We start from the raw sequence: 13,325 nt of genomic DNA, 5'->3' as shown, positions 1-13,325 counted from the left end.
AAGGTTGGAGGGGGAAGGGGTCAGGACATATTATGTTGGAGCCCCCAAAATAAGCTGCGGTATATCTGAAAGAAAAGCTCAGCAGAGCATAGAGGTTAGAAAATTATTAGTTTATCCCTTAGGAATCCTATTTAAATCCTGTAGGATTCTAAAGGCATTTCGCCTATAGATAGGACTTTTTTCATACGGGATACTCCAGGCTCAAAGGCCCCCCCTCTCTTATCCCATGTGCTCAAGTAAAGCCGAACAACTTGGCCATCTGATTGGATTTTCCAGGTTATTTGCCCTGTTTCTCAAACACTACATAATTAAATAACATTTACAACTTGACTTTGGAAACAAATGGCCACACAGTTTCTTTCTAATCAGTGTTTTTATTTTTTAATGTTTTAATACTTATAATAATTTTGATAATAATTACACACTAAATAAGATATAAAAACATATACCGTGTATAAAGACTCATTCAACTATTTTCTCATTTCAAAAAATTCACATAAAGAAAAACGTAGGAAGAAAAACAAATCACAACGTCACAATTATCTGAAGCATTTTCTTGTTGGATGGATTAATGAAAAACAAATTATTATTAGGACGTATCTGAGGTAGCAGCTCACAGCTACAGCTAGATTGTCACAACCTCATGCATGTATGCATTGAAGTATGGATGTCCTCAAAGTCCCTCAGAAACAGTTGTAGTGTAGCTGTAGCCACTTATTTTGATACGGCCTCATAGGACATCAACCAAAATTACTCAAAACTATACACACTTACTAGATTCTTAGGAATTGTGAAATTTATTATAACCCTTGATTCCTTTCAAAGGACATGCTGCTTGGAACCAATTTTATTGCACAGTTTACCACATACTTCTCACTTTGGGTTGCAAGCGGCAAATTTACTGTGTGCTGCACAATTGTTTTTTTTGTAACATACGTTTAATTAAAGTTAATCCTCACTAAACACTTCATTGGACTCAGTGCCCTCTCATGGAGGTCAAAAGAAGTTGGCTCATTGGTCCATCTGTGCATTTCCATTAGATGGCGGCTGTATGACATTAAAGACACTGGACACTATTGGTAATTGTCAAAGACCAGTCTTTTCACTTGGTGTATCGCAACATATGCATAAATTAATAAACCTGTGAAAATTTGAGCTCAATTGGACGTCTAAGTTGCGAGATAATAAATGAAAGACAAAACACTCTTGTCACACAAAGTTATGTGCTTTCAGATACTTGATTTCGAGACCTCACAATCTAATTTTGAGGTCTCAATATCAATTTGTGGAAAATTACTTCTTTCTCAAAAACTATGTTACTTCAGAGGGAGCTGTTTCTCACAATGTTTCATACTATCAACAGCTCTCCATAACTTGTTACCAAGTAGGATTTTATGCTAATAACTAATTTTAGTAATTACCAATAGTGTCCACTGCCTTTAAGTGCATAAAGTCTTTAGACCATCGCATGGCTGAACATATAGGGAGCTGTTTCTCACAATGTTTTATACTATCAACAGCTCTCCATAACTCGTTACCAAGTAGGATTTTATGCTAATAACTAATTTTAGTAATTACCAATAGTGTCCACTGCCTTTAAGTGCATAAAGTCTTCAGACCATCACATGGCTGAATATATAGACCTCTTGACAATGACCCCTTGACCCATAGCCAATGCAAGGCGACTATTCTGTTGTCTATAACAGAAAGTTGAAGGCATTTAAAACATCGTCCTCTGATAAAAAAACATTACACCTGCCCCACATTGGTTGACTGGCTATAAACCAGGGATAAGATTTTGGAGAATTTACGGTGGTCAAGTGTTAATCAAGTGTTTTACCTTAGCAAGAGTGGACTGCTATAAAATGCCATTTAAAAATTCACAGTAAATTGCTTCTAGAAAAATAATGAAAACCACTGCATGCCTAGATTTTTTGTAATCCATCAAATTAAAATTGCATACAAATGAGGTCACGTCTGCATTTGTGACCACAGCTTGATTGTACAAGCATTACATTATGACACGCCCTTAGCAAAACCCTCAGCAATAGCCACAGAAGTAGCAACCGCCACAAATTCAGAACCAGTGAAAAGCTGTCGTACTAGTGACACGTTTCAGTAACTGATCCCTCACTATACAGGCTATAGGCGGATTTCCGAATAGGCAACTTTGACTACAGCTACGGCTAGATTTCCTCACCATCATGCGTTGAAGTATAGGAAGTCCTTAGCAACACCCCTCGCAACAGCCGTAGCCGTAGCTGTAAACGTCAATTCAGACTCTGCCTAAGAATGCAGACCAAACCCTGACTAATCCATAGTGAATATCCTGGAGGCTATGTCGGACACCAGCCAGTCAATACCGTATAATAGATTCTCCCCTGTCACAGCGCTGCAGCCAATGATTAACCAATGGTGCGTCTTGATTTTGTCGAGCTCTAATGTCTGAGGTAAAAGTAAACAAATAAAAACAGTGATTGATTAATTTTGTCGACTGTACACAACATCGATGCTTTGAGGAAAACTAATTAAAGGATTAACTCTCAGTTGTTGCAAAAATTATAAATGTGTAGTGTGGCATTGCGCACTGGCAAGTGTGACATGAAGTAGTTAAGGGGTAGGTGCCTCCAGTGAGAGGCTATAATACTAGGCTGTGGCATTGCGCACTGGCATGTGTGACATGAAGTAGTTAAGGGGGAGGGTACCTCCAGTGAGAAGCTAGGCTGGGGTTCCTAGTGCTGCATTGCACCCTGGCCTGTGTGACATGAAGTAGTTAAGGGGTAGGTGCCTCCAGTGAGAGGCTATAATACTAGGCTGTGGCATTGCGCACTGGCATGTGTGACATGAAGTAGTTAAGGGGGAGGGTACCTCCAGTGAGAAGCTAGGCTGGGGTTCTTAGTGCTGCATTACGCACTGGCAAGTGTGACATGAAGTTGTTAAGGGGTAGGTGCCTCCAGTGAGAGGCTATAATACTAGGCTGTGGCATTGCGCACTGGCATGAATGACATGAAGTAGTTAAGGGGGAGGGTACCTCCAGTGAGAAGCTAGGCTGGGGTTCCTAGTGCTGCATTGCGCACTGGCAAGTGTGACATGAAGTAGTTAAGGGGTAGGTGCCTCCAGTGAGAGGCTATAATACTAGGCTGTGGCATTGCGCACTGGCATGTGTGACATGAAGTAGTTAAGGGGGAGGGTACCTCCAGTGAGAAGCTAGGCTGGGGTTCCTAGTGCTGCATTGCGCCCTGGCCTGTGTGACATGAAGTAGTTAAGGGGGAGGTGCCTCCAGTGAGAGGCTATAGTAGGCTATGGCATTGCGCACTGGCATGTGTGATATGAAGTAGTTAGGGGGGGGGGGGGGAGGTACCTCCACTGAGAAGCTAGGGTGGGCAGTGCGGCATTGCGCGCTGGCCTGTGTGAAATGAAGTACTTAAAAGGAGGGGGGTACACCTCCCACTGAGAGGTTAGGCTTGGGGTTCTTAGTGATGCATTGCGCACTGACATGTGTGACGTGAACAAGTTCAGAGGGGAGGAGGGGACCTCCATTGAAAGGTTAGGCAGGGTTCTTAGTGTTGTTCTCTGGTCCAGTCTGAAAAACTTCCAGATCACCCCACCACACTCCAAAACAACTTGCTTGCTAGCGGGATTGCGCCTTACAGAAACACCCTCTTCAGGTTACATAGTGCGACGTGTGTAGCATTGAGTGCATACATTACGTAGGGCCTATGGTATTACCATAGATGTTTGACCGAGTCAACAAGAGCGTCTTGCATAGCAGGAACTCGTAATCAGTCTTGCATGGAACAAGGCATAGTCCTTAGGGCACGCTCCATGGATGGCCTTGCCGTCAAGGTGGGAAGGAATATAAAGTCACCTACCCATCTTTGAAAACCGAAGCTTGGGAAAGATTGGCCCTTCTAAGTATCTAACTGACAAATCATGCCAAGGAATACAACAATATCATAGGTGACAGTCAAATTCTTAGCAACTTACCTGTCTAATATCATCAGCTGGTAGGGACCCTGGAAGATCTTGTTTGTTAGCAAATACTAACAACGTGGCTCCAGATAATCTCTGAAATTGTAACAAATATATTTGTTTTTAAAGTAGTTTATATAATAAGCAATCAGGTTGCATTGGGGGCTGGGCGGTGAACTTTAATTTGATAAACTTTTTAAGGAATCCCTCTTAAAAAATTATGCGAGAAAACTTTTTCCTATTTACCAAACATGAAGCTAGTTAGAAATTTGTTGACACCTTTTTAGATTTACCAGTGTTTTTTGTGTAAAAGTCCTGCTAAACTGCATACAATAGACATGTCACAAGATCAAACATGTCAAAGATGAATCAAAGAAATTGCTCAATGACCATACTATGTTACAGGTACACTAAGTTGGTCACAGGCCTAATTAAAATGTGCAATATGCTGGCACTTTTAATTCACCCAGGCCTGGAATTATACTGGGGCTAGAGGCATTGGCCTCTTTTGCCCCTGGTCTTGGCCATTGTGCCCCCTTAAAAATTCCCCATAAACTTTTTAAGATTTTCCAATGGAAATGGCCTTGCCGCCTCAAAAATGAAATTCCAGGCCTGTTAAACATTGAGGGGTTTATGAGCGCCGAGAGATCGATCACCTCCGGGAAGGAGGTTCAGGGGAGTGTCAAAATTTAAAAACTTATTCAAGTGAAGTATCCAAAACTAGTAGGGTCATTTCCTTTGTGTACAAATCAACCCCCAAAAAGACAATTTTAAACCCAACCCTCTTCAAATTTGCTCAAATTTGGTTTATGGGGTAATCATGGCTCAACAAGCTCAAATTTCAAATTTTAGCTGATCCAATAAAACTTGCTTGATTTGGAAAAGCTTAAAGCAATTTGCTTTCCAAAGACACAAACTTCAACAAATTTCTCCCAAAGGTTACCAAAATATAGTTAGAATATCACACGTCAGGCGCATTTTGATTAGAATCAATGAGAAAGAGCATGCCAACTGTTTATTGGATGGAGCTGAAATTTGAAATTTGAGCTTGTGGCGCCATGATTACCCCATAAAGGAAATTTGAGCAAATTTGAAGAGGGTAGGGTTTAACCCATTGGGTGATTTGACACAGAATGACCCAGTAAGAAACAATGTCCGTTACCTCTTCTGTAAGCAGTGAGTGCAGTTCCTTTTTACAATCCAAGAGTCGTCTCCTATCAGCACTGTCTACAACCCAGATTAACCCGTCCGTACTCTCAAAATAATTCCTCCAATAAGAACGCAGAGATTTCTGGCCACCAACATCCCATACATTTAGCTTGAAGCTGCAAGACACGAAAAACACACATCAATTGTATTGTACTACTTCTGTCATTAATCCTGACAATGAAATAGTTTTAGCAATCTGTCTTTCTTCAGAAGTAAAGCCCATAAAAATTGAAATGAATTCTTTAAAGACCCTGGACACTATTGGTAATTGTCAAAGACCAGTCTTCTCACTTGGTGTATCTCAACATATGCATAAAATAACAAACCTGTGAAAATTTGAGCTCGATCGGTCGTCGGAGTCGCGAGATAACTATGAAAGAAAATAACACCCTTGTCACACAAAGTTGTGAGCTTTCTGATGCTTGATTTTCGAGACCTCAAGTTCTAAACTTGAGGTCTCGAAATCAAATTCGTGGAAAATTACTCCTTTCTCCAAAACTGTGTCACTTCAGAGGGAGCTGTTTCTCACAATGTTTTATACTATCAACCTCTCCCCATTACTTGTTACCAAGTAAGGTTTTATGCAAAAAATTATTTTGAGTAATTACCAATAGTGTCCACTGCCTTTAATGGACATTCTAGGGTGTCCCCAATTAGTTTTCAAAACAACATGATTTTATACGGGATTTAAGGCATTGCATGGTGAGTTGATTTGGTATGCGGTAACACCATGTGCATATATCTAATTGCCCGGCGCTAGAGAACTGTCTTGCTACTGCAGAGTAGATTTTTCAGATTTATTTTGGAGACTTCTCAGTTCTGAAAAGAACTGTGTTGCTTTTTGATTAAGAGTGGTTAAAAGCATCAAATTCAAGCTCTGGTGCTAAGTCACCAGAGTGTGGGTTTGAATCCCGGTCGTGACACTTGTGTCCTTGAGCAAGATACTTTACTATAATTGCTTCTCTTCACCCAGGGGTATAAATGGGTACCTGCAAGGGTAGAGGTTGATATTGTGAATGAAAAAGCCCTTGGAGTGATATAAACTGTTGCCCAGGTTGTATACATGTACTCCCAAGGGAGCTGAGAAACATTAAAAGGGATGTTATTGGTCCTACACTGTATGACCGGGGCACTAATGTAAAGCGCATTGATACGGTTATTGTGAAATGCGCTATATACATGTAAGAGTTATTATTTTAGATTATTATTTAACTACTACTTGATGAAGGGCTACGATTATCGCAACTAGGGGAACAGACCTTGGAAGTTTGGCTTGAAGTAATGAGATATGTTCCTTAAAGGCAGTGGACACTATTGGTAATAATTGTCAAAGACTAGCCTTCACAGTTGGTGTATCTCAACATATGCATAAAATAACTAACATGTGAAAATTTGAGCTCAATCGGTGATCAAAGTTGTGAGATATTAAAAAACACCCTCGTCACACAAAGTTGCGTGCGTTTAGATGGTTGATTTCGAGACCTCAAGTTCTAAATCTGAGGTCTCGAAATCAAATTCGTGGAAAAATACTTCTTTCTCAAAAACTATGGCACTTCAGAGGGAGCCGTTTCTCACAATGTTTTATACCATCAACCTCTCCCCATTACTCGTCACCAAGAAAGGTTTTATGCTAATAATTATTTTGAGTAATTACCAATAGTGTCCACTGCCTTTAAAATGATTTTTTTTTTACCCAACCCAAAGTTTTGACAATGGTTTAGAATACATAAATGTTGCTGTTTGTTTTAATACTCACCCTCTATGTTCTAATGTCTTGATATTGAAGCCCAAGGTGGGGGATATCGTACTGATGTCTTCACCGTTGAATTTCTTCAAAATTGTTGTCTTGCCAGCATTGTCTAGACCACTTTGGAAAGTTAAGGGATTTAAGGGTTCGTTTGTATACAATTGTTTTCACTGACAGAACTTTCCATATCTATAGGAACATTTACATTGTGGGAGAACTCAGAAAAATAAATAACTGATTTTACCTATTGTTATTGCTGTTTGACCATCCCAGGGGTGGAAATTAACACTGGACCGTAGGTTCTAGGCCAGTGATTTTAGTGTCAGGCCAGTTAACTCACGACAGGCCAAGTGTGGCAATCTTGTGTCCTTCATTAAAGGAACACGTTGCCTTGGATCGGACGAGTTGGTCTTTGAAAAGTGTTTGAAACCGTTTGTTATGAAATGCATGGTTAGATAGATATTTTAAAAGTGGAATATAATGATCCACACAAGTATCACTCAAAATTGCTTGGTTTTCCTTTTACTTCGTCGACTAACACTGTTGGCCATTTATGGGAGTCAAATAAATGGCCGACTGTGTTAGTTCGTAAAGTAAAAGGAAAACCACGCAATTTCGAGAGAAATTTGTGTGGATCATTATATTCTACTTTTAAAACATCTTTCTAACCATATACATTTTATAACAAACGGTTACAAACGCATTTTAAAGACCAACTCGACCGATCCAAGGCAACGTGTTCCTTTAAGTAGCATGTTTCATAAAACATTATACGCAAATGTTTAAATTTAGTGTCGTAAGTAACCTTTAATTCTGTTGAGTAGCGAAGTATATCTGCCCAATATATGACAAATGAGATCAATCCCCTCAACAATTTTAGTATCATATTTGTTCAAATGAGAACAGGTTGCATACTGTATGATGTATAATAATAATAAACTGTGTGTGGAAAGTTCTTTGAACTATGCTGACTTGGTCTTGTGAAAAATTACTGTTGTAGTCCAGGTACAGTTTAGACCAGTTATTGTCCTACGGTCTTGTAGGTTTCTTCCCAAAGCACTGCACTGAAGTGTGAAGGACATAATTTTCTTACCAAACAGAACACACGTGTTTACCACAGGTCAATTCTAAAAACTATGTTGCCACTAATAACCCTTGGAGACTTGTGAAATTTACTACTCAACACAAACAGTTGTGACTTTCACACTAGTCACAACAATTTTTGTTTCCCAAGACGCATTGCGGCATTCTGTTTGCTGAAAGGATTGAAGGATTCCTCTCAAGAGGAATTTTTTAAAAGGTGAAATAACGTCTGACAATTTGCATCCAACATCCTTAACAAAATATCAAGAAAAATCCCTTCTAAAAAGAGACAAGATTTCCCTGGGCTGTGTTTAGTTAGCATGGTTATGGTAATGTCATGTCATGTCCCCAGTAATTAGGGCGCTGTATTGCTTTTTTCACATTTTGACATTATCTGTCATACTATCGTCTCCCGTAACCTCATAGGAGTACATGTCTCAAAAACACAAACGAGGGGGTTTTGACTTTTGGCATTTCGATATAATGAGGTCAAATCTCTCTCTTTTTTTTAATCAAATCTCGCCAAATAGGCTCTACGTGATCTTTGAACTCTCATTGACCTAGGAAATGGTCCAGGAAATCCACTCCGCAATCTCAAAAATTGTAAAAAATTTAATTCTTACCATAATTCAGTCACCATCTACTCCGTTTTACGTACCACTACACTACAAATGCCGATTGTCCCTGACGCGTCGCGAGGTCACGACACTTGACGATCGTGCGCATATGTTTTTCCTAGGACGAACGTGGAGAATTATCTGCACACGATCGTCACCTCATGACCTCGCGACGCGTCGGGGACAATCAGCATTTGTATGTAGTGGTATGTAAAAGCATGGAGGAATAAATTAGATAAAAGGGAGTAGATAGGGACTGAATACTGTAGGAATTAATTTTTTTACAGTTTTTGAGATTGCAGAGTGGATTTCCTGGACCATTTCCTAGGTCAATGAGAGTTCAAAGAACACGCAGAGGCTAATTTTGGCGAGATTTTATTTTGACCTCATATTATAATATCGAAATGCCAAAACCCCTTCGTTTGTGTTGTCAGACATGTACTCCTCCTAATACTATCCTGGTGTCATGTGTTTTCAGTAGGATAACAGGAAAATTGTTCACAATCAAAAACTGAATGTTCTTTTTTCAAATCATCTTTCCAATTTTTTAACAATAACACTTACACTTCATGGTGTGTTGAAATTTTTAAAGTTTTGGTTTTACCTTGCGAGAGACAGTCCGCCATTAACAGTGCTTATGCATGCACGACATTGGAGTAACGTCATATGTTTTCACACCTTTCATTGGTTGGTATTTAATTGAATATTCCAAAGCTAGTATGGCGTGCAAAATAAATAAAAAATATTATTCAATTACTACTTAATAAATTTAATTCCATTTTTGTCCTAAGGCATTATGGCTACTATATTAGAATCGAGAGATATCATAAGGCATGGTAGTAAAACACCCCACCCCCTTAAAACACACACACTTCATAACAATCCGTTTTCCTCCATTTTAGACCAGTAATGTTTTGTTTCAGGAGATAAGAAACCAATCTGTGATATATTCTTTAAAATAGGCGTAATATTTTTTTACGCTTATTCGGAATTTATTACAGTATGCAGTTACTAAAAAAAATGTTGTTGTTGTCATTTTCTCTTAAAAATAAAATATTAAAATTTTTTCCTCATATTGGCACACCATAGAATCCCAAATAGTTACCACCTCACGTGATCCATCTAGTGACTAAAACAGAATGAAACTCAATCTTGCAACTCAAACTTTTGAGGTTGGATGATGTTTCTTTGACTCATTTGAATGTTGGCATAATAATGCACTAGTGATTTGTACCAAAAATCAATCATTTTATAAATATTTGAGCATAACCAACGTCAGGAAACTTTATTCTCAGCATGATTAAGCCTGATAAAAACACAGACCGTGAGTAAACTGCATAGCTTCTGTCACCGATGCAGCTTGCACAATCTCGTGGTTAACGGTAATCAAAGTTGGGGGGTTCGAAAACGTATATGAGGGTCGATTTGTATGAGTATGATGCTACGATATATGACTATGACTATGAGGTTACGGGAGACGATAGCCGAACCTCATAGTTCTATCTATTCTAGGAGTAGTTTTGAATGATGTTCTTGTATTACATTTTAGATTAGCAACGTGACGTGATACTGAGATCATGGAGGAAGAAATAGAATGCTCATTCATCGTATTATTGTAGGATTCATCTTCATGATACAATTTACAATTACAAATTGGCAAAATTCTCAATTAGGCCTACTCACTGTACTACTACTAGTACTATACAATTATTAAATTAAAAAAAAGGATACAGCATAAGGAGTCGAACCTCCTTTTCTTTCTGCTTCATCTTTTTTAAAATTGTAAGAAGTCCCATGATGATTAAAACTAACTTTTCATATGCCGTCTGTCACTTGTTTTGTTGTGTACACAGTCGTGTCGTTGACGTAGTGTCACCATCTCTTAATGTCTAGCGCCACCAAGCGATGACATTGTGAAAGGTCTGACGTCACACTTCGAGGCTCGTGGATCCGAGAATGACTGCACATCAAATAACGCTATGATCAAATACATTATTTATTATTTTAAAGCCCAATAGTAATCGTCCATAGCCGGATAAATGTTGGAATATGCCTATCCAAAAGGAAAACAACCGAGTGAACTAAAGGTCGTTTGATCATAATAGGCCCAAATAGGCCTATGTTAAATTCTGCACATTATTTTTGGTGTGTGGGCATGATTATAACTCACATCGACAGTCACGACAACCCCGGCGTGCACGTTTGCGATTTTCAACAATTTCCAAAAACTTTGATTGGTCACAAACGAGCCTCATTCTCCTCCTGTAGGCAAGTTGGTAAGAAATATAAAATATAACTTGTGTATTTAAGGAACATTACAGAATTGGTTTTGCTAGCAAACAAGTTGCTGGCAGTGTAAGCAGTGTACATAACCACAATACTTGGAACTGACATTAAATGCTTTATACTATCATAAGCATAAGTAATTTTGCTGCAAACTTGGAAGGAATTTGTTTGTGCGCAGAAAATCTTTAATCTTGCATCGTCAATATAGTTAACCTAAAAACGCAGAATAGGTCCCCGCTCTAGCCCTATAGGTCCGTAATTATGCTCTTCCTGTGTGCTTTGGCCGGCCTACACGGACACAGTAATAATTCGTCAGCGGTTTCACGAAGTAGCACTCACTGCTATACCAGCAAAAAACAACAATCAAAGAAAACGGCCTCTGAAGTTGAACACTTTTTAGAAACCCGCCTCCCTTCAAAACTTTTTTCAATGTAGATACTTGATGACTTGAAATTATCAATTAATCTTGTTTTGACTCATTTGCATAATTAATTATGAAACTAGACACAAGAGAAGATGTGTGCTACTTCGTGAAACCCAAAAAGTGCAAAATATGTCTTTTTGCGTTTTCACGGCACTCGCCTATGCTACAACACAGCATTTTGTATTGATTTTTGAAACTAGGTCAGCGCGCGCGCGCTCACACAACTTGCGTGCTACTTCGTGAAAACGTTTTTACCACACTTTGACTCGAGTGCGTGCCATCCATACAACGGTAAACAGAGGTTCGGGTGCTGCTTCGTGAAAACAAAAAATGCCACGTTTGTGCCAAAATTGAAAACACTAATTAGCTTAATTAAAAAAGTAAAGCTGTCTGAGCTTCAAAACATTATGGAATTGTAGGTCTTCGTGCATTATCAACAGAAATGTAAAAAAAATAAAAATGTGTAAACAAATCCTTAAGCACGTAGAGTGCTACTTCGTGAAAACGCTGACGAATTATAAGTCAAAGGCCTTGCCTTGAAAACCCATTAGCCTAGTAAGCCATGAGACTGATGAGACTGACTTTCAGCCTATGACATTGGAAGATCTAATTGTAATTTCCAATCAACCTTTGTGCGAAATCATCCGTTAATGTCGGTAAAGGCACATAATAAGTTAAAAGCAATTCCATTTCACAATAGATAATTGTGGCAGAAGCTAGCAAGGCGTAGGCCTACCATTTTGTTTTATTGTGTTCACTTTTTGACAATTCGTGTTTTTTTCCCGTGACAAGGCCATGTGCTCTTGCTATTAGTATTATGCCTTTTATGAAAATAGGAAAAAGCCATCTTTCTCCATGGTGCCTCCATGCATGACGTCACTATATCTCAAAATAGTTGTAGCAAGAGGCGCTGTCATTATGTTTAAGGGCGAACACTCAGCAAGAATATCAATAACAGTTTTTTTATAATTGTGATTTTAGTAAAATATATTTTATTGTTGCAGGACACACTCTGACACTCCCCTGAAATCTACCACGACTTCAACATTACAGGTATTTCATCACGAATACAGCTGAATGTCTTCGCCTTTTATGTCGTAATATTTTGACGGCCGAATCTGCAGGCAATGATTTGAATAGTTGACCAGGAATATACTATGTTTGCAGTATCAATTATACAAACTAATGTTTTAAAGGCCCTGGACACTATTGGTAACTATTACTAAAAGAAAATAGCATGGTAACGAGCAGTGGAGAACTGATAATAGTATTTTGAGAAACGGCGCTCTCTGTAGAAGGTAGTTTTGGAGAAAGAGGTCTCAACCAAATATTAAAATAATTCAGGCCTGGAGCGCCCTTTTCATCTGAAAGCACGCAAATTGTACTACAACGGCGTTTTTCTGTCAATTTAAAGGCCTACTTTTGCACTTTTGATGACCAAAATTGAGCCCGAATTTTCACAGATTTGTAATTTGATGCATAATATTTGGGATATACCAAAATGAGAATATATAATGGTCTTTGAAAATTACTATGGCTATACCGTTAAAGGAAAACTGCATCATTGGTAATTTGTTTTATTATGTTTCTTTTTAAAAATATATTATTGTGGGTTTGTCAGTCCGTGACTGGCAAGAAAAAAAGTGGCGTTTAAAAATTGTAAGTCGATTAGGCCGTCTTTAGGCAAATGTTTTGCAGTGACTTTCAAGTACCTGTATCATGTCTGCAGCATATGCATTTAACTTTTAAATGCACAAATGCAACTTACAATAGACTATATTTTTTCTAGAGAGTGTATACATCTAGAAATTAAGATTTAGAAACAAAAGTGTTTAAAGCCACTGGACCCTTTCGGTACAGAAAAAAGAAAGTTCACAGATTGTAATGGCACGGCGAAACGTGCGGAAACAAGGGTGGGTTGACCCGCTATTTTATCCCGACTCCGATGACCAATTGAGCCTAAATTGTCACAGGTCCGTTATTTTAT

The 13,325-nt window shown here is 38.7% G+C and overlaps 1 protein-coding gene across 1 annotated transcript; it reads right to left on the bottom strand.

Annotated features, from left to right (window-relative positions):
- Positions 1-1,371: 1,371 nt before the first annotated feature.
- Positions 1,372-10,498, bottom strand: LOC117291742 (ADP-ribosylation factor-like protein 2). Its single transcript, XM_033773621.1, has 5 exons — positions 10,360-10,498; positions 6,938-7,048; positions 5,135-5,297; positions 3,988-4,068; positions 1,372-2,445 (listed from the first exon to the last, which is right to left on the bottom strand). Exons 1-5 carry the CDS (start codon positions 10,422-10,424, stop codon positions 2,311-2,313), a joined length of 555 nt encoding a protein of 184 aa, XP_033629512.1. The 5' UTR covers positions 10,425-10,498; the 3' UTR covers positions 1,372-2,310.
- Positions 10,499-13,325: the final 2,827 nt, after the last annotated feature.

Source organism: Asterias rubens, chromosome 1 (genome assembly GCF_902459465.1).
Source record: "Asterias rubens chromosome 1, eAstRub1.3, whole genome shotgun sequence".
NCBI classification, from domain to species: Eukaryota; Metazoa; Echinodermata; class Asteroidea; order Forcipulatida; family Asteriidae; genus Asterias; species Asterias rubens.
Note: the sequence above shows the minus strand (reverse complement) of the source record. Positions and strands in the feature narration are given on the sequence as shown.

Bases quoted from the DNA above. Each gene is read 5' to 3' on its own strand.
- LOC117291742 (XM_033773621.1), bottom strand. From the start codon at position 10,424: ATGGGACTTCTTACAATTTTAAAAAAGATGAAGCAGAAAGAAAAGGAG. The intron at 4,069-5,134 runs GTAACGGACATT...TTACAATTTCAG, and splicing joins ACTCACTGCTTACAGAAGAG to AGATTATCTGGAGCCACGTT. The intron at 2,446-3,987 runs GTAAGTTGCTAA...CTTTTACCTCAG, and splicing joins CAGCTGATGATATTAGACAG to ACATTAGAGCTCGACAAAAT.